A 22,657-nucleotide genomic window follows, 5' to 3' on the forward strand; every position below is an offset into this window, starting at 1 on the left:
AATTCTGAAAGTTTGAATTTTCTCTAAGTATCACTTTGCAGTTTATGTCTACTATATCTGTTCAGCTCTTCACTCTACTCTGCCTTGAACAAATAAATATTCAGATTTCAGAACGGTTGATATTTAGGTGCAGCTAATTCACTGACTAAGCAGGAGCACTTTATTTCTGTAAAATGACTTGATAAGCTGCAAACGTCAAGAGGAACTTGCTTACCACTCATTAAGTTGTTGAAAATATTTGGTCTAAGAATAAATTATCAAAGACCATTTGTCTGACCTACTTTATCAGACAAATTCTCATTTCCTTACAGATAAATGTTCAACTTAATATCATTTCAATTTCTCATTTCAGTCTCTCTGAGTGTTTTTTTCTTAAAGATAAAGAAAACATTTTGAATTCACCTAAAAGCTATCAGTCAATAGAAGTCTACCTGAATGTTTCACCAAATGTGAGAATCATGCAGTGGCCTTAAAATCTCTACTTTAAATTTTGGAGTTTTAAGTCTTGTATATCTTTATACTATTCCAATTAATGACAGAACCAGGAACAGAAAATAAAAGTGGAAATATAAACTGGGAAATTTGAGTTACAAAGGCCATTGTACATTAAACCTGGAGGTCAAAGAATGAAGGGTTGCAAGAAGTTTTGGAGCAGTGGACCATCATTCTCCCTCCCGATTTTATGCTAAAGTTTTCATTATTAGTATTTATAATTATTATTATTATTGTTTGATGTCAGTCGCAATTTTTATATTTAAAATCCCATATTCAATTATCATTAATCTAATGTTTGCATTGGAACTTTGTTGGACGTTTAAGATGCTCTCTTCAGTCCTTCGAAACACCGAACAACTAATGTAGTGTAACCATCTGTGAGATATGAGGCTCAATGAAAACAGTAGCCTGAAGAGGTCTGCATTTCAATGTGTCCCTGTTACAATCAATGGAGTTTGCAGACACATACTCTTACACACGTACACACACTTGCACACACACACGCACCAGGACAGCTGTTGCAGTGTATATTAATAGCTGTAACAAGCTAACTCTCTCTGTGCCATACACTTGTGTGTCATTAAAACTCAGAGATGGGCGTTTAGATGCCATTTCAAAATTCTCAACTATTTATCAGCCCAAAGGGAGTATGAGCATGTGTGTGTATTTGTGGGAGAGTGTGTCGTCATTTTCAGTCTGCACACATTATTTATCTGGGTAGTTTGTCTATCTAATCAAGACTAATTGTGGGTGTGAGTGTTAACGAGGATGGCTGGTTGTGTGCTCATAATTACAGATATTTTGTCTAACATTCAGTTAGTAACTGTTTCAGTGTCCCCTTTATAGGGAATGTAGTTCTATGTATGTGCTTCAATTACTTTGTGTATGTGGTATGGGGCGGTTAGGATAAGAGTTCTTAGGCTATGCTGTGACACCATCTGGGCAGAGGCACATAAAGCTGTCGCCACCCACCATACACCAGATGTTTCCAATGCGCACATACACACACACAGTATCATCGTATACCACTATGAGGAAAAAAACCAAAGCTAGATAACTCCCATATAGCTTCCCATCTACAGTGAGTGCTGTAGATATATACTATATAATTCTTCATTAACTCACAACTTATATTCATGATAATTTATAATAGTTTATAATTAAACTGAAAGTTTTTCGAAACTGTGCAAACATAACCATTGTTTTATTTACATCTGTGTGCCACTGTGTTTTGCTGCTAAAGTTATGGCAGTTGTAAAGCTAAGAGCCCCAGACTGGCAATTACACCATGTCCATTTACAGCAGCAGTCCCTTTACACTCTTAAAAGTAATGCGCATATATGTGCGACAGTGCATTTGTATGTATATATATGCTCCTGTAGCTACACCTCATCACCAGAGGGATTGTAACCACCTGTGTGTCGAAAGGCTTCAGTCATGGCATCACGTTTACAATTTTCTATCAGTGGTAGTGCATGTATTTGGTATCTCTTACTGTTGGCAGTACAACTCCCTATGCAGTTTTATAGTATAGAGCTTTTATTATTAGTCTGAGTTAACACATTAGTGTCATGAATTATGCATATTATGCATGTTGTAGAAAAGGAAAAAAAGTTTAAGTTGAAAATCCATTGTGATTATTTTGCATCATACTGCCTGTAAATCTATAATCCACAGTAAAACAGAAGTTTCTTGATTCTACTTTCAGGAATACGGATCTTGTTGAATCACTGTCCTGCAGCCCATTACCTCCCTTTATATAATTAATAAAATTTCCCTTCAGGCAATTAATAAAGTATTATTAGCCTCTTCCACACATGGGTTGCACCTTATCGATGCAATAAAAAATTACACTGTTTCACTTCATAATTCACACATACCAAACAGGTTCAGCCCTTCATTGTTGTGTCCTTACACAATGGCAGCTTGATGTGTTTAAGCACACACAAAGCGGGATTGTTTCATCTCTGTTATCATCTCTCTGTTACACCTGCTCAGAGGCGTAACATGTGCGAATCAAATCGAAGGTATATCAGTCCCAGCTTGAAAAGGCAAATGTAAAAGACGCTATTGAACTGAAATTAATTGAAATTATTTGAAGTGGATTTCCACTGTTAAATTCCAGTCAACAAAAAGCTTCTATATTTTATCTATTATTTAACTGAGTGAAAAAGGTTGGCGATTAACTTATTTTTCCGGTACTTCTCTTCTTTCTTCCTGTCCTTGCTTTGTTGTAGACGCTGACCTCGAGCCCTTCACTACATATGAGTATAGAGTGAGGGGCTGGAACAGCTTTGGTCGGGGCTCCAGCAATGTCACAAAAGTGACAACCAGTGAAGACAAACCATGGGGAGTGGCCCCACCGCGCTGGAGTCGCCGAGGTGAACGAGATGACATCATCCAGTTGCAATGGCAAGCTCCTGCCAGACCTAATGGTTTGTATGCATGTTTGTGTGTAACTACTTTCTGTGAGCTATAGAAATAATGGCCATGATCTAGTAATAAAATATGTTTTCATCAGGTTTGGTTAGTTTAATTAACTCCATGTCAAGTATTCTGAAAAGGCTAACAATTGTTGTCCAATGCAACTATCTTTGCTATTTTGCAAGGTGTGATCACCCACTATGTCATACTGCGGGATGGACATGAGCGTTACCGTGGAGATGAATACAGTTTCACTGATGTAGGTGGGATCAGACCTTTTCAAGAATATAGTTACCAGCTGAGGGCTTGTAATCGGGCTGGTTGTACTGACAGTACAAAGGTAAGACTGCATGTGCATTAGGTGTAAGTAAGCATGTTTACTTAATACTAGAAAAAGCTGAATTAATGTACCAGACTTTTAAAATGCATGTAAACGTGTTAGTCTGACTGAAATTATACAAAACTGGGACTCTCAAAACCAGGCTCACTCACCCGGACAATGGAGTTAGGCTCAACTAGACGTAATCGGGCTGAAGAAATCTACACATGCTTGAAAGTTCCATCTTTTTTAAATAAAAAGCAAGTGTATGTCAATACAGCCGAATTCCCTAAAAAGCTGCTTTCATTCACATATTTATATATATTTTACACATATATATTTTTTTTTTTATCATATGGCTTAACACATCAGCAACCGTGATTAAAAATCAGCCCATTAAGACAACTCTGCTCTGATAAAATCTTGATTTTATAACAGCATCATCTGACATAATTACAGTTCAAGTAACTTAAGGACAACAACTCTGCATGAATTCAGCTATATCTACGTGATGATCTCCTACAGAGAAAGTTAGAATTATGTCTTACGTTTTTCTTACACAGTCCACACCTTTGCAGTCCATACTTCAGCTCGAGTTCCCTTCCATGCTTGTGTACTGGGACAAGAACAGCAATCCAGTTCAATGATCTTACAGACTTGCAGTCTGGTCTTTCTCACAAATTTATAAAGCTTGAAATCTCCTCAGCAGATAGTGTGTGGTACTGATAAGCAACACTTGTAATGCCTCATTAATTACTTTGTACAAAACAGTAAAACACCACTGGCTGCTTCTACAAGCGGCAAGAGAAATGCTTTTTTGTTAGCTCATACTATGTGCTTCTGGATTGTCTGTTTTGTCAACCTTCCATGTAAAGCAGTCTCTCTTTCACACACCAACACACTTTCCAGTGCCTTACTTGTACCACCCCATTTCATAATGTCATTATTCCACCATGTGATTATCTTATGGCTTCTTTAAAGATGGCCTTAGCTTCACTGAACTAAGCACCACTTTACTCTATAGTCTCATTCACTTCTTTAATTTGGGTAGAAGACATTAAGAAAAAGAAAAGGAAGAAAACAATTAGTTGGTTTGTCTGTGTTACGTCCTAATGAGGACCAACACAGGACACCTGTAAAAGTGGGGACCGCATTGCAGTCCCCGACGCAATTCTCGGTGAATTTTTCAAATTAAAACTTATTTTTAAAAACTTAACTCAAACTGGTTAACTCAACTGGTTGAGCGGGCACCCCACACTTTTTTTCTCAACCAATCTGTTGAATCATATTTTACAAATTCAAAACATGTCTGACTTCTATTGTTTAGAAATTACAGTTTGACGTTTCCACACTCTGAACTCTGTGCAGTTTGTGTGAGGGAACAAGTTGTTATTAAGCCTCGTTTCCGCTCTCCCACAGTATGCAGGGCTCTGGATTTGCTGAGCCTACGCGATGTGTGTGATAGCGGCCATAATACCTTCACATAGAACTCAGTCCCACTGCTATCTCGCTGGCTGTAGCTGAGCTGATATCACCACAACAATTAATTTCTCCGGCTTAGTGGTGATGAAAGCTCACGTTGAAAAGTGTATTTCTGGCTTTTCAAAAGCTAATTTAACATCTCATTATTTTGAGTGTGTTCATCCATAAAGAGGAAGCTTATAGTTGTGTTGCTGGAGGTATGGATAGAGCAGAGAGAATGAGATGAGAAGACAATTGGTTGAACTGGTAGTGAAGGGCTGATACATGTTATATGGATTAATATACACTATAAATTAACGTTTTTCAAGAATGATGACATGGATTAAACAGAACAGCAAAGATTAATGGGGTGATAAATGGCCAGAAAAAAAGATTCTGTGTGTTGGTTTTCTGATCAAGGAGCAGAGTGGTCAGACCAGGGCAAAGAGTATAGCACAACTAGGTAAACTTTGGTAAGATGGCTCATCACTGAACAATGAAACTCAGCCTCAGGCATCTAAACCCCAAAAGTTAATCGCTCCTCCTCTGCCTTTTTGATGCAACTATATACCTTCTCCTCATTTAATATGTGCACTGAATATGAAAATTTGCCCTGCCCCTATATCCACCACCTACCAAGCTGTAGCTGCTCACCATCAACTGTGCTCAGAAACGTTCAGTTCTATGGCCTGATTTTGCTGCTGAACAGCTAATGTGTTGCTAATGTTCAATAAATCTTTTGTGCATCTTTTAATATCATTTGTGCACATTTATTACCACATCTTCTTTTGTTTTTGATAACTACATACAAACCCTTTAGAATATGTTCTACACAGTTACAACCTTGGCTCTACCATGCAGGTTTGATTTTCAGATGTACAACTTGTTCAATTAACAACAACAATCTTGTTTGGTTTCTTTTCACTTTACAACTCAAAAACTACTGACCCCATTTTTAGCCTTTAGCTATGGAGCAAATTTTAGTTTACGTCTCGTTTCACGTGTTTTCGAACATAAAGAGTTTCTCAAAGACATTTTCTTCCTTTTTGCTAATTCTTAATAGAGTGTGAAAATATGCTGACTTTACTTTTCACTACAAAAACAGTGTAGACTTTAGAAAGTAAACCTCTTGACTCTCAGTTCCCTCTGTAGTCAGAACATTTTTGTTTTCATTACTTAATGGTAGCTTAAGAATAACACTCGATATCTCTAAAGTAGATAAGTTACTACACCTCAGAGCCACACTTGAACAACATTTCAAGCAAAACTACAGTTGTATATTAATTTGGAACGATTCGACCACTTTTTGAAGACAATCTTCCATTAATGCTGTTTTTCTTGTTTGTTTTTTTCCATCACATTCTTTATTAGTATAATGCCCGTCTAAAGTGAAACTTACAAATTCTGATGACAACACAAGCTATTGACTGTTGAGTTGTGGACAGACCTTCTGTTGCGTTTTTCTTTTATTTCTTTCAAATGACCACCATGGTGGAATTATTATATGGCAGCTTTACCTGTCAGAGTTTGCACTCTGAAGGAGAATTTCTTGACAGTTGTTGTGGTCTTTGGCTTTGTGTATTTTAATTGTACACTAATGGCATCAAGAAAAGAAAATCTATGCTTTGATTTTCTGACAAAATGTGTAGATTCAGTTGGGTTCAGTGGTTGTGCTCATCTTCTCCTTTGAGGTCTTTTTCTTTTTCAGCATCACTATGATTTCAGTCAAAGTGACTATTCCTCAAACATTTTGGCCTTCCGTTCAGATATTTTACAGTGTGCTAAAAATTCTTAATAATTGAGCCTTTGGATCACCGTAGTATGAAACTTTGTTTATTTAAGTGAGAATCGTGTGTACATGCACCCTCACACCTCAGTCTCCGAACACAAACTTTGCTCTCCATGTTCTTTGTGTCCACATCTCTGTCTCAAACACACATACATACGTTCACACAAACATACACACACACTCCAGCAGAGTGTGGAAAAGGAGTGAGTTGGATTAGTTTGTACACCACTGAAAATTGGCCAAACAGTCCCAATTATGGGATAACTTGAACTAACCTAATACACCACTGCAATTACCTGGCATCAGCTCCCTCTCTCTCACACACACACCCACCTGCGCACACACTCGCAGACACTGACAAACAAACATAGGCGCATACAAGTGCACACCTGCTGTGACAACAGAAGGTGCTGATCTAATGCGGTTGGTCACTTAGAGCGAGAGGAAGAGCGATTGGTCCTCCTCTGTCTGCCAATCCTTTTGCCCTGTTCTCTATGCCATTTGTCTCCTGTCATTCGCTTGATCTTAACGTCACAGTTCCCAGTTTCTCCCAACAGTTATCGTTTCACTTTCTTAGTCCTTTTATCTTTAACTCCACTGTAGAACAACCAATCTTGCTTTTACAACAACTGCCTGCTAGTCTGCGTTATTTGTTTTTCTCACAATCGGATTTTCCTTTTGGATCCTTGAGTTTCATAGTTTTGTACGCTGAAATGCATTTAATGAATCTTGTGTATTTTATCAGCACGATTACCTGAAGTTACGTAGAGTTTTAAAGTACATTTCATATTATGCCCACCCTCTCGAAGACTGTTAGTTTAGTGAATCAGTCTTTTGTAAATCATTCACAAACAAACCTTAGATTTACCACATCAGACAATTAAAATGAGAATATATATATATATGTATTTTTTTTTATATAAGTTATCTTATTTATATAAGTTGCCTAATGCACAAAAAAGTGATGAACCACCTCAAAACTAGTTGAATTTATTGGTAAAAAATCAGTAGCACAGTTCGCCGTGATTAATATGTAACCATATTATTGTTGAATTATTTGTTAAAAAAATTTCAGAACAATACTTCAATATGGCCAAAAAACGAACCCTGTTTTTTCATACAGAATGTCAGTATGCGGTATATATTATGTTAAACTATATATTTACACATTCTACCTACTGACAACCAGTGTGTTGAAATCTATTTGCTTCTCCCGTATCACTCCTTTCCTGTACAGTGAATTTATGCTAAAGCTGTTCCTGTTTTCCCTTTTCTTTCATAACCAGAGAAGAGTTTGAGTGTCTGGCACAACTTCTCCTACTTAAAATAAGACAGGATAAAAAAAAAAAGATTGGGAGCACTTGTGTCCAACAACCTGTTATAAGAGTTCACAGTGAGAAACAAGTTGTTCTCTGAGCTATAAGTGTTGGAGTTTTGAATTCTAAATGGTTTCCAAAAGTATGGTACAAAGAATTTTGGCCAAGGAGCAGGTGACGTAACTCAAGTTTTTTTTTTTCTTGTGTTGCAAGCATTAAATCCAAGATGAGCATATATCATTTTAGGGTGATTAAATAAATTCCAAGTGGTTCTGCTTTTACTTACACCTTTTTTGAAAAAGGAGGTTGTGAACAGATGAATTAGTTATCACTCAAGTTTATATTCACTTCACTGCAACTGGCCTCAGTCAGAAGTCAGAAGATTCACTACTGCGAAGTTATGCTACCTTTAAGTTCAGTTCAGTGTATATGGGGTGCACTTACATAGAGCAGGTACTTATACGTATTTTCTGTATATTTACATTACATCTATTGATTTGAGTTGACAGCACATTTGAAGAACTCCCTGTCTGGACCTACCCTGAGTCTTCCTTCATCTGTTTCCTCTGGACTACCTTTCTGTGTTTGCGTGCATATACCTGCGTGTACCTATGTGTGTTTATCTGTGTGCGTCTGCTTTTGTGTCTCCTTAGTTGTTGAAGCAGTGCTCTAATTGCATAGCACCGTGTGGGACAGCTGGTGGAAATGCTAGTGACAGTCTATTAAGGCAGGATATCCCTGTTGCCATTAGCAGCAGATTGCCCCGTGATTCTGTGGTCTCCACATGCACCCAGCATTTACAGGGGCCCAAAGAAACTATACTTAGAATTTGCAATAAGATGGAATGTCTTATCACTGTACTAAGACGCAGTTCTTTTTTTGGTTAAACTTCTTAGGCAGATTTAGATCCCCAGCAAATGTCTTCCTTGCCTTGTAAGCAAGGCCTTGAATATCTTTTTTAAAAATCTTTTTTTTTGGGATCATTTTAATTATGTTCATGAATGATTATAGCTGAAATCCATCTGTTTTCTGCACCTTTTACATTGTGCTAGATTTGATATTAGTTTGTGTGTGTGTTCCCTTCTTTTGTTTGTGTTTGTACGTCTGTGTGCGCCTGTGGTGTGTTTAGGTGGTGGCGGTGACAGTCCAGGGAGTCCCAGAGGACGTGCAGCCTCCGGTGATAACAGCTGAGACCCCTTCTTCCCTCCACCTGAGCTGGTCTGAACCTTCTCCTCAAAATGGAATCATACAGCGGTACCACTTAAACCAGACCGGTGTCGGGACCATATTCACCCACACTGGTGGCCCGAGAAATTATACTGTGACAGGTAAGATATGTGTATCATTCTGTCACTCAACTCACTTTTTCTCCTTGTTCTCTCAACTATTTTTTCCTGTTTTCCTGCTTTGCCTCTTGTTCTCTTCATTCTTTACATTTTCTTTTTCGTTATTATAATATTTGTTCTTCATTTTCTCATCTTTCCCAATCTCCTGATTCCTCTATTTCTCTTCCCCAGTGCTGTGATTTGTATTCTCTTCTCTGCTCTTGTTGATTCTCTTTCTCCTTCTCACATCTTCCCACTTTTCCTCTGTTATTCTGCCAATTTCCTTTCACCCCTCCTCTCATCTCTCTTTCCAAAGTTTTTATTTTTTATAAACAAACTTGTAGATCTCTTCTAATGCAATGTGTCCCTGGTCCTCAAGGCACACATTTCAGCATGTTTTCCATGTGTCCTTGCTCAAACATACTTGATTTAGATAAATGGGTCAGTGTTTCAGCTCTTTAAGCTCTGCAGAGGGCTGATGAAGACCCATTCATTTGAATCAAGTGCGCTAAAGTGGGGAAACATGGAAAACATACAGGGTCATGTGCCTTCAGGAGCAGGGTTGGGAAACTTTGCTCTAATGAGTGAGTTTACACCTGATTCCCACCAAACGTTTTCTGACTGAAAGTGTACACAAAGACAGAGTAAGCCCAGAGGTGCACTCAGACACAGCAGAGACACACAAGATCAGGATCACATTATCTACAAACAGTTTCAGACAGTTTAAGACCCAGTTGTTTAAAGAAATACTCAAAAGCAGGTGCACAATAGATATGTTGGCTTATTTTGTTATTATAGATCTACACATGGATATTGTTGTGTAAAAGGTCGGTGATTTGTACATGGTTTTTTTTTCTGAGGTGGAGCAGTGTGCTGGCCTTCTGCCATCAGTCACACAGAAACACACACTTACACTCATTTAGGCAGACACAAATGTCTACATTTAGAACTGTGAACCAAAAGTTAGTTTTCTGCTTTAAAGCAGAAAGCACTGGAGACAACAGGAAAATTCCAGCAGAATATTATCACCATCAGCATATTTGCCTCTTTGGGACAAGAATAGGTCAGTATATAAATGGTAAATGTCCCAAAGACCAAAAAAGGTTACCCTTTTTTTTTTTTTTACTTTAAGAATCAGTCGATGACATCGTTTGAAGCTGAAATTCTGTGGCATTTTCCCCTCACAGCTCTCTACACTGCTCCATCTTGGATTCAAACCAGCTTTGCCTGTAGCCAAAAGTCTATTCCCATGGTGCCTGTGGTTGGCTGGTATGGTCAGGAGTTGCGTGCATGTATGTTTGTTCGTTTAGACACGAGGCAAAGCAAACAATGCCAAATAGAGTCAGTAATGTGTTGTAATACTGTACCAGCCCCAAGTGCCAGTGTAAGCAACCAGCATGTGTGTGTGAAATTCCCCCGTCCCCTAGTGAGACTCAGGAAAACCATGTGTATTCAGCCAAAACCACTGCTGGGGCAGCCTCTCTCCCCCTTTATCTCCGCCTCTCTTTTTATCTGTCTGCTTTGCAGCTCTCTTTGTCACAGCACTTCCATGTCTGAGGAATTTATTTCAATGAATTGCAATAGAGGGTTTTTATTGCAGGAACCCTAATGCTTAATGTTTCACAGTCGCAAGTGAGCAGAAATAGATGAACTTAAAGTTGTGTTTATGCATGAATTGCTATTGCAGTTTCCATTTTTTTGCGGGTTTATTAACCTGGAAAACAGATTTTTTTTTAATTTAAAGTTGTGCCCTTTGTCAGGATACAAATAAATACCATATATATATATAATTTTCTCTTCAGTTTACAGTTCATATATTGTCAGGACTTAAATATACACTTTCTCTGTTGCAACATTTGATGGGTTACCTTTGTACTGTTCTAAAAAAAATATAGGGTTAAATATATTTGAATATTTGGATAGTCAAACTGTGGTGTCAGGTGGGCAGAGGTTACGTGGGGTAACTTTAAAGCAAGGAAGGGAGTAAATCGTTCATAGAAAGATACATTTCAAAAAGTAGCAAAGAAGAAACAGTAGAAAAAGTGGAACAGATAAAAAGATGGATGGATGAATTTAAGTGTTTTCAGTGAAATATGAACAGAAATAATTGCCACGCTATTCCCTCATCCTTAATGTTTAATATGCTATTATTCATCTTCTCTGTGGTTCTCTGTCAGAGACAGGCGCTCAGAGAGCTCTCAGCCATACATTCATTTAAACCACAGAATGTGGAATAGTTCGCTTTTTTTTTTTAAAGATAGAAAACTGTCAATTTTACATTTCTCATTCTTGTGTTGTTGACTTTTATTTCATTTGACCAACATTTGCCAAAAGCTGCACTTTATAAAACGGGTAAATTGGGCGAGTGAGGTCCAGAATGAGAGGTCGCTCCAGCTGTTACAAGATAACAGGACAGTCAGAATAATAAAATGATCTATATCTGATCTTTTTATGATGGTTATGCTCTAAGAGGGGAAAAAAAGTATATTCTGCACTGATACATTTCTCTGTTGTCTCTGTTAATCTGTTAATTGTCTTGTTAAATGCCAGAAAAAATATTGCTGCTTCAGACTTGCTGTGTTTAATGAAAATTGAAATTGTGTGCAGCACAATGTTGCCAGAACCTAAAAATACAAAAACAAATTCCCGACCCTTCCCTGTTTAGCAGTTCTTTCCCTTAGGAAACAGACTCGTACTAATAGCTTTTTTTTTTAGCAGTTTTGAAAAGTGACACTTCATAGAAAGAATTAAGCACTACTGTAAAAAGACACCCCATGTGAATCAATATTAAGTATTGCTACCATTAGCTCACAATGAATTATTGCCTGCAATTATATAGATTATGGCATTAATCATGTGTTTAATTGGTCTTTTGTAGGCTCGTTATTAATTTAGAACAGCAGGGAATAGAGTATGTTCTTTTATTTATTCATGCCTCTCCCTCATAGCCCACACTCCGACTGGAACATGCTAAAGGTAGAGGCGTCTAGACATGAGAAAAGAAGAGGAGATAGACCAAAACTTGTCTCTCATGTCGTAATCCCGAATCTTCCCTTCATCAGAAGTGTCACTGCTAGAATGAGTAGAAAGAATCTTCCAACCACCTACTCAAGAGCCTGTGTAACCTCCTCAGGAGTTCAGCTTCTTACTTAATAAGCCAGTTATAATTACAGTTACAGCTATAACAGACCTTCTTACAAATGTATGGAGCTCAGTGGGGAAGCTGCCAGTGAAGAAAAATGCGCTCTGAAATACAGTCGATCCGCATGTTATCCAGGTGAGATGTCATCCTGCTCTCTAGTTTAGGCTGCTCACCTCCTCTTTATAAAAGAAAGGATACAAATAAGCATCGGTCTGCCTTGACATTAAAGCCTAAAAATGTTTAGGTTGCCCTTGTGCTGCCAGAACAAGTCTAAGCATATATTTTTGTACCTTTTGAGTTGTGGGATGCAGCCTCAGTTGATGCAACTTGTCGTATTCCTTTCTGTTCCCAAACAGTGTTCCCATGCACAGTAGTGTTTTGGTAAACTGTGTTTTGGTTAACAGGACATTATAAAGTAACATCCACATGGAGATCAGGTCCCCAGGTCACAAGATTTCATCGTATTGAGTCAGTCCATGTTTTTTTACTTCATTTTTTTGTTTTTCAGTGTTGTGGTTGATCAACTTTTTATTCTCTAACATAAAGCGAAACTACTTTGGAGCAAAATGAGAGCACATTTAAGTATTTATTTCAAGCTAAATTAATTCAAATGAATTCTCAACCATTGGCAAGAAACTCGTTGTGTGATTGTACTGTATATTATTGACAATTTTCCCTCTAAGATTTTCAAGATGTTACTTGTTTGAAATAAGAAATATAAGAACAGTCATTGTTAAAAGATTTTATACCTTGACAAAGGTTTAGACAAAGCATGACATAGGCGTACATATGAAATTGTGTAGATTCTGCCAAGGGGACACATTTCTCTCTCAACTTTCTGGTCTCGTGTTCAACACAAAGATATGTTTGTATGCTAAACTAAAAAAGTGTGTCTTAGTGTGTGTTTTCATTCATCAACTGTTCCGTTTGAATGGTATATCTCTGCTGTACAGATGTGCATGCACAGTGAATCTGACCTGCATGTAATGTGTTTGGTAGCTTTACGGGACATGTTTGTATGTGCACATTTGTGTAGGTGTGCGTGAGAGTGTGAGTGTGTGAACCCGATCTCATTGTTCCTTCCCAGACAGTCTCTGCATTAGGAAGCCACAGACAGGAAGTCAAACTCTTAATTATTTAGGAGGTTTTATCAAAGCTCTCTTCTCTTTCTCCTCCCTCCTTTCCTTCTTTTCTTGCTTCTTCTTGATCACCATCTTTCTTCTCATTCTCAGCTTTAAAAAAAAGCAATATTTTGTCTTCCACTTCATTTATTTACTATTTTGCACTGTATCATCGGCTCTTTCTTTCTTCCGCCCGTGTCTAGTCTTTTTCCTGTTTGTCTCTCTCAGTTGTCTTTATGTTTTTGTTTTCAACTTTTTCCTCCCCCTCTGTTTCACCCTCTCCCTCCCTCTCTGTATCAGATGGCAGGCATGATATCGCAGCTTATGCCCATCACCCCGTCGTATTCTCTAATGCAAAGAGAGAATGGCGACTTGTCAATATAATGACACTGTAAATCAGTTATTTTAGCTGCAATATACCAGCATATAAGAACTCCACAGCAACAGTTTCACAGCACCAACCCTCATTTGCTCTCTTTGCCATACACAGCCTCTCTCTTTGACATTTTACTTGAATGTAGGCAACAAACAAGTCCCTCTGCCTCAGTTATTCTCCACGTCTTACTCAAATACACACAGATATCCTCCGTGTCCAGCTCTCACAATGACAGTTACAACCTTGTCTCACTTCATATGAGTGAGCCATTCAACACCCTCTGCCCGTTTTTTACTTCTCAGTGATCACTGGTAAAATGACTGAAACTTCCTCTTCTGTCTTTCTGTTATCAAGCGCGTAAGCACAAAACTGTACACGCAGTTACATATAAACGCAGGCGTGCACAATGACACTATATAGTGTTATTTTTATAGCAGACCAACACTGCCCTCTACAGGCTGAGTGTTAAAGGTAATTGGAAGCCCCGTAAGGGACCTCAAAGATATTTGGTTTGATTTATCTGCATATTCACATCTTTTGCGAAAAAGTAGAGGTTTGCTTGTTTTGGTTTATTCAAACTGGCACGAGCAGTAGGAGAATCAGATAATATTTCAGGGAGCAATTTGTAAAGCAGCTTTTACAAACAAGTTCTCTGGTGAGTCCACTCTGCTTTCTGGCTTCTGTGCTGGCTGTAATTAATTTGCAATACATCAAACATTTTGATTATTTTGTTTATGCAAGCGGATCTCATTTAACTGTGTAATTTTGTTTCTCTCTGAAGCCATCTCCACTGGTCTTCAATGCAACATGAAGTTCATTACTTGTGGGGTTTTTTTGTTTGTTTTTTTGTTGTTTTTTTTTAAATATCAAAGCACAGTTGCCTGACCAATTTTTGGCCTCATTTTGACTCTAAAGGGACATCGTTTCAGCCGGTGTGTGAGGAAATATAGGGAAGGGTTGCTGCAACAAATAACATCACTTGCACTGTAGATATCATTTACTATGGTAGAGTGCGCACACGCTTATAAACACGCTTAGTTGCACAGTTAAATAGTAAAACAGAGCCTTAGGCTTTAACCGTAGCATTTTCGTATGGCTGGCAGATTTCTTTTATTTAACCCAAACAAGGGGCAACATTGTGAGAACATTTGCACACACATAAACACACACACACACACACACACAGACACATTGATCAGGGGCTGGGTTAAGCGTGGCAGGCTGCAAGGCATGTTAAGCAGGCTAAGCAGTAGAAAGAGACGTGAGGAAGATGTGGTGAAGTGTTCCGCTGTGCATTAGACTGTGAGTGTGCGTGTGTGTTTGTGTGTCATGTGGGCATCGCCATACATACCTGCAGCTAAGACCACGCAAGGGTTTGTCATCACAAATTCCAAATATTCAAGAATGTATTGAAAATACATTTAATTAAAATGTGAATATCCTGATAGTTCCACATATAATGTCTCTTTGATATTGAACAGAAAAGCACAGAGAAAATAAGAAAATAAATTATAGTCTTCAAGTGTTTTTAAGTAAAATTGAATTAGATAATAAAACAAAAAAGTGATATGGGCAGTATTAATTAACTGCATTTGTGAGAAATCATTTATAGAATAAAGCTTGTAATGCTTCACCTAAAACTGTGTAGAATAAGGCAGAAATAAAGAATTCAACACAATATATTATGCAGTCATCCTTTTGAAATAATGCCATTTGAGTTCTTTCGTTTTTCCTGGGAATCTGATTTGCAAGCTTTTTTATGCTGTCAGTTAAGTGAATGACCATAAAATACCCAGTCAAACCTCATGGCACCAGTATGGATTTGCATTCATTGTCATTTATCCACCCCACATCAAAAACCAGACTGGAAATATATATTTCAAGGAAAAAGAGGTTTCCAATACCAATGATAAAGAAAAAAATTGCTTACTTATTTCTTTAGCAATTTCCAGTATTTGAATATTATCATAAAAGCTGGTGTTCTGTGGTTGCACTTAAAGGACCACTCAGTCGCTGTGTGATGTCTTTTAGTCGGCAAAGCGGGTGCCTATAAATAAATCATGTCTGGACACTGTTGCCTAAACGCATACAGAGGTATCATAATTATCATAGATCAAAAGCTGATGACATTACAGCGTTGGACCAGTCCTATCCCATGTCAGTTCCACAGATGCCCATCTTTACGTTGTTTCATTATTGAGTTATGGCATGCATAATTTAACACCGACAGATATGGATCCATCCGTTGAGAGTGTGGAAAGAGCAGCAGAGGGAGGGAGAAAGCCAGGGAAAGCTTTCCTTTTTTTCATACCTAATACTTTTCTGCCTATTTTTCAGTTTACAATTTCTATTCCCATCCGCTCCCCCTGACACTGTATATCCCCCTGTTCACTTCATTTTTAGGAAAGTTCATAGGTACACGTTATTGGTAAGGTGAAATTTGTGTGCTATATCGTGCATGTTTTATACATCGGAGGTTAATCCCCTTTAGTTTTAGTTTTGAATTCATGGTCATACATATCTGTGTGCTACAGGTTTGCAGCCGCACACAAACTACAGTTTTGTTCTGGTGGCCTGTTCAGCTGTTGGGTGTGGAGCCAGCAAGCCATCCAAAGGACGCACCCTGGAAGCCACACCTGCTGGTATGTGCTAACACACACACATTCACAAAAATATGTACACACACACTTTCAGATGCTGGAAATCCTGCAGAATCTCCATACCTTAATTGAACATTAACGTGTTTACATTTTGCATATAGACATTTTTTTTTTTTTTTAATGAAAATGAGTTTTCACCTTCTACAAATATTTTTCCAAGAAACGTTCAACTCATCTCAAAAATGGAGTGAGCAGATATTAATGATAAATCTACTCAGGGTACTTTTTTTATGACGCTGGTGAAACATAACTATGTTACATTGTTCTAAATGTATACCTGAATATTAGAATTTGATTAGCTTCTTCTTTTATTTAAATATAAGCCATAATACAACAAAGTTTCTCACATTTAGTTTGTAACGTCTTGTCTGTCCTCGATACTGATTTCTTCCTCCCAGATATTCTTTCTTTTCTTCTTCTCCGACACACATTTCACTTCTCTGTTCCCTCACTTTCCCGACTTTGCATCTTTCTTCCCCACCTCTCTCTCCCTCTCCTTCCTTACAGAGCGACACTTTATACTGTGGCCTAACAAAAATGATGTCATCGTTTTTTCTTTTATTATGAACTTAAATTTGAATTTGATTTTTCCTTTCTTCATCCACATCTCTTTTGCTTGTCTTTGTTTTATTTTTCCTTCTATTTTGACCTCTTTCTTTCACATCTATTGTAATCTTTCCTGTGCTCTTCATTTTTCCTTTTTAAACATTTTCCTTCTCTTCTCCAAACCAAAAGTACATATTATCTCGTACTGATTTCAGTAATTATGATTTCTTCTCTTTTTAAAAGTTTACATAAATTTTGATGCTACATATTAGCCTTATATGACCCTTTATCTATTGCAACATTTGTGGGATTTTTGCATGTTGGATCTCTGTTTTTCTACTTTTAGACTCCCTATTGGTTCTCTTTTAAGCTCCTCCTCCTTCTTACCCCTGAACTTGTCCTTATGGTTCAATGTCCACTACATATGTGGTCTCAAACATGTTCATTTCTATAATTAGAATTAACTTCTGTACTCTATACTTGTTAGGAATGTTGATAAACTAATTAGCCTCCTCCTGCACGACTACAATTTTTGGGGTTTTAAACCATTTTCAATGTTACAGTTTTCTCCCACATTTTGTACAAATTTCCTTTTTTCTTATTTGTTTCACTTTCTACGTAACCGAACAGAGTTGATTTTTATTGTGTGCATTGAAGAAAAAAATGTTTTATTGTGACACACTTTTCAGTAAGGCCATTTCCACGCACAAAGGGTTGCTCTGTGCTTTTCAGGCAACACTTCTATCAACAGCTTGTTTAAAGTAATAGGGGACTGCTTATTAATAAAGAGGCAATCGAAAGTAACATTACTAATTTCCTCTTCTTCTTTCCTTCCACTTTACTTCAGGCGTGTGGCCAAGGCCGAGACACTTGATAAGAAACACATCTGCGGTGGAACTGTACTGGGATCCGCCATCTCAGCCTAATGGACTCATCTTGCAGTACAGGCTGATCAGAGACGGCCTCACTGTTTTTACTGGAGACCACCGTCACCAGAATTATACCGACACTGGACTCCTTCCAAATCACAGGTAGAGATTATGCATTTGCACACATTCCCACACAAAGACAAACGGGTTCAAAGTGTGCTTTAATAAAAGGTCCTCTTGTAGTTCATAGTCATCACTTTAATGTCCAATTTTCCCATTTACATGTATTTTTTTAATGTTTATGTTGGGGTCACCCCGTTTTAAAAGCATCTCTATCGGCCTTTCCACATCTCTCTCTGGGCTGCACTCTGTACATGTCTGTTTGTGTCATTTAATGAGCAAATATTTGGCAGAATGACAGATGCAAACATTACTATGCACGCAAATTAAAATCCTGAATCAGATCTGGCTTTTGCTTACAGACAGCAGTGGAGCGTAGATTTTATTTATGTTTATTTTCATTTAACCTTTATTAATCTGTGCCTTTTTTCCAAAATGAATTTTCTGTTTTAATTATGGAAGTGTTAAATGGTTCCCGCTCTCCTCCTCCTCTTTCTGTCTCTCCGAGGCTTTCACCCTCCCGAGACAATTCCTCTTTACCCCAAATAGAATTCCTGGGATAACACCCCACAGTACTCCAATCTCCTCCACGTGTGAGTGAAAAAGAAAGGAAGGAATGAGATAGGGCTGCATGTGTGTGTGACGTTTAATTTTCCCTAATTCCAGATAGTCTGCCAGAAGGCATTCCTGTCCGGACCCTTCGCTTCTCATCACTTGTCCTACCTCCCATTCGCTTCTCTTTCCTCTCACCCTCCCAGCCCTCCTATCCCATCCCTCTTACCTCATTCTCTTCCTCTTTCCCTTCTTTTCCCAATTTAGCCCTGCGCCAAGAATTACACAGGGAGCACCGGCCCCATTATCCAGGCAGACTTGTGCGTGCGTGCGCGAGCGTGCACCCTGGCACTCCTTTGTGTGTGTGCGTGTGTCCGTGCGTGAGACTGCTCAAAGTGGCCATTGATTATTTATGACAATGTTGATTAGCTGTCACTTTGCTTCGGCAGCCCAGGAAGTGTCTAAGATGACGAGAGAATTAACCTATTCCCTCTGGCTGGCCCCGCAGGACAGAAACACACACATACACACACGTACACACAAAACCACATTCACGACCAAACAGATGCAAATGCCCCACTTACCGATTACCTAATACACACACAATTTTACTTTTGATATCCCTAGGCGGTGTTTACGTTTAAGTAAATATCTTCCGGTGATGAAGTGTTGAACTTCATTCTCCCTCTGAAACCGTATGCCATGATACAATTCTTCCTCTCCATCACACTCGGCCTCTTCTTCACCCCCCCCTCTCATGATTTCTGTGCCTCTCTCTTTCTTTCTCTCCTTGACGCTGTTGGAGTGTCTCAGTGAGGCACATTTATTTAGGTTTTTCTCTACTCGTCTCCACGTGTGCGTCTCTGTAAGTGTAACATATGAGTAGTTTTTATACGTTTCCGTGAGTGTGTTCTAACCCAGTGTCGAGGCACTAATGGCCTCCTGTTTAAAACGCTCAGCACATGAATAGTAACCCAACATCACCACCTATTAATGCATGTGTGCTGGAGTTTATAGCAAATTAAAGGCTTTTAATGTTAAATGGTGTCCCACTTACACAGTTAATGTAGGCTTTAGCACCAACCAGCCACATGCTCTTAAAAAGGAAAATCTATCTTATGATGTCATGAGCAAGAAAGGTGGAGAGCGGGTCGAGAGAGGCAGCGAGACATATGAAACAGAGACAGGACGGTGTGTGCCAGAGACAAAGGAGGAGGAAGAAAAGGACCTGAAGTTATTGTTTTAGCATACACACAGACACACACATACTCTGAAGTGATTTCATTGAAGTCTCACAGAAATTTGCACAAGATAGTATTTTCTTTGTCTTTTCCAGAGATTCTTTTAGAACAATTTAAACATTATATTTCCCCACTTTATTTGTTACTCTTACTGTCTGTGGATGTTCTTGTCGGAAGCGACAGTACCTGCACTTCAAGGACAGGTGATGTGGTACACAGAGCGGTGGCTGTAGCTCAGGAGATGGAGTGCTTGTAATTCAATATGAAGGTTTGCTGGTTTCATTCACATTCCATTCAGTTTGTATCTCAAAGTATTCCTGGTTAAGATACTGAACCCTGCATTGTCCTCTAATGTGTCTAATGTGATTGCACTGCTGGATTGATGTTCACTATGGAAGTACAAGTGATTTGAACTATCCCAAAGGGTTGTTGTGCACTAACTCACCCTGTCTGTTCACATTTTTTTTTGGCTCTTGTTTTGTTTGGTTTTTTTTGCTATGAAAATTCAGGTGACAACGTTTAATAAGATAATAAGACAGTCCTAAAGATCTGCTTCAAACACGTTTGTAGTCATGAATGTTTAAGCTTAGCCCTCTGAGCTAAATTTGATCATTTTTGTTGTCATTTTTAAGCCTCATCAGCTGCTGTTTATTCTCTTGATTGATTTAAGTTTATGCTGAGCATCCACAGAGCCTTAAACTAACTAAAACAGTTGTTGCTGAGTTTAATTAATATGTTCTACCTGAATTAAGAATTAAATATTTTCAAAATTCAATTCAATCCATTTCCTTTCCTTTCTTGCAACCAAAGTTTGGTTGCTTTGTTAAACCATGTTGTTGATACAAACTAATAAAATGTGACTTATTTGATAGTTTTTTGTTTGTTTTTTAACTAACTGCGTTGATCTGCATATTTAGTCTCGTTTCTTCTGCGGAAACCGTAGTGATTTTAATAATAAGGCTATGACAATAAATATCTTGAATATTCTTGAAAGCTTAAACACTGATTTTTATAAAATGGCAATAGTTTTGTAACTTTCAGTGGCTTTAATATTGGATCCAGTGCTTCCAGGTATTTATAGTATGTTAACGTCAATATCTTTAGTCTCAGTGTTGTAAATGTAATGGAGTCAATACAAAACCTGGGCCATAAATTGCTCTTATCAATACTCTCAGAGTACTCTTAAGAACCCTCTACATTTTAAGTTTTTATTCAGTGTTTTTTCGAAAAGATGATCATTTCACTTTATAATTGAAGTCATCACCAGTTTTCAGAGTGTGCTGCATTGCATTTAAGAGCCGTTTTAAAGGATAAAGGATAAAGTGGGCCGCACAACAAATTCAGCAGCAACAGTTGAGTTTAACATTTTCCTCAGGGTTTCGTGGGTGTAAAGAACAAAGTTCCATCTGATTCAGTATAAGGTAACAAATAAGTAAGAAAGAATCACAAAAATATAATATTTGGCTCATAGGGCCAACGTTTACGAATATGTGTGTTTAAAGCCAATCTATGACCAGAAGTGGGAGGGTTAGGTGACCTCCCATCAGAAGGGCCCCAAGTTGTTTCTGGCTCTAATTTTCTTGTGAAAAAAGCTCTACATCGCTGAAGTACAGTGTACAAACCACACTGGATATTTTGTACTTTATTGTAATGATAGATAGATAATAATTTATTTGATCAGTATTTGATTGCAGTGGATGGAGGAAAAACAAAGGGAAATAATTCTGGATATTTTCACCGTTCCTTTTCACCTCTCATTTCGGTCTAACACTTTCCTGTGCCTCACCTCTCTGTACTCTCTGTATCTCTGCAGGTACTCTTATGAGCTGGAGGCTAGCACAGAGGGCGGGACCGGTGTGAGTGACAAATATGCTTTACAAACACCAGCCTCCTGCCCCACTGGGATTCCACCTCCCCACAATGTGACAGTGTCAGGCCCCTTCTCCATCTCTCTTGCCTGGTCCCCTCCTGGTGAGTAGCAATCTATATGAAAAGACATATGGATGGAAGGTGGGTTGGGTTTGAAGTTGATCAATTTGGGAAGATGTAACCGATTTGTTTTGCTTTAAAAAAGGGTTGAAATCTATTTCAAATACATTCTAGAATCCAGACTTGGAAGGCAAAGCCTGAATAAATAAAACAGTTTTAATCATCATAGAAACTATTTCAGTGTTGACAGACATTTAGTGTATTGTTAAAAGCAAAGACAGAGGGGTCAGGCTGAAACAAAAGCCCTGAGTAGTTTTCTATTCACCTCCTGGCCTCTCAAGACCTCAACACATACACAGGCATACATGAGCATTCACTTGGGGCTGAGTTTCATGCTTATGGGGCAGTGATTGTCTGCCCTAACCCATCTATCATTGACTATTACTCTCTGATTAGACTGATTTCCCATCTCAAAAACCGCTTAAAAGGCCAACTAGCAAAGACACTTCAGTTTGTTGTGTTGTGTGTGTCTCTTTGGTTTCTTTATATTTGTGTCGGTGTTTAACTATGCATTTTCATACATGTGTATTTGAGTGTGTGTATCTGTGTGTGTGTGCGTGTGCATCATTGTGAGATATTTCCATAGGCAGGCCTATTCTATCGTCATTATGGGTTGATTTTAAAGGTGAGGAAATATCGGCTGGGTTCTCACGCTTGGTTAACTCCGGGAGCCCAGAGTCTGGAGTGTTTTCATCTTTTGTGTGTTTGTGTGTGTGTGCCTGTGTGTGTGTGTACATGCCCGACACTGACAGTGGGACTGTTTGTGTGTATCTAAATGCATGTGTTCGTGTCTTCATATGCATACACTAACTGCCAAAGCACTGAAGTATGGCTATTAAAAAGAAATTTACTCTGGACTCTAGAGTCCAGGATCAATTCCTTCATAGTGGTGTTTGTGTGTACCCGTCTGTG

At 38.4% G+C, this 22,657-nt stretch overlaps 1 protein-coding gene across 1 annotated transcript in view; it reads left to right on the top strand.

The window, feature by feature from the left end:
* Positions 1-22,657, top strand: part of ush2a (Usher syndrome 2A (autosomal recessive, mild)) — a 210,288-nt gene that overhangs the window by 155,949 nt on the left and 31,682 nt on the right. The window contains exons 64-69 of the mRNA XM_072381304.1: positions 2,733-2,930; positions 3,105-3,259; positions 8,934-9,132; positions 16,303-16,410; positions 17,822-18,005; positions 21,570-21,727. Of these exons, the coding sequence (XP_072237405.1) occupies positions 2,733-2,930; positions 3,105-3,259; positions 8,934-9,132; positions 16,303-16,410; positions 17,822-18,005; positions 21,570-21,727 (1,002 nt within the window). The remainder of the gene's footprint in view (positions 1-2,732; positions 2,931-3,104; positions 3,260-8,933; positions 9,133-16,302; positions 16,411-17,821; positions 18,006-21,569; positions 21,728-22,657) is intronic.

This window comes from Leuresthes tenuis, unplaced genomic scaffold (genome assembly GCF_036924035.1).
Source record: "Leuresthes tenuis unplaced genomic scaffold, fLeuTen1.0.hap1 SCAF_2, whole genome shotgun sequence".
NCBI lineage: Eukaryota > Metazoa > Chordata > Actinopteri > Atheriniformes > Atherinopsidae > Leuresthes > Leuresthes tenuis.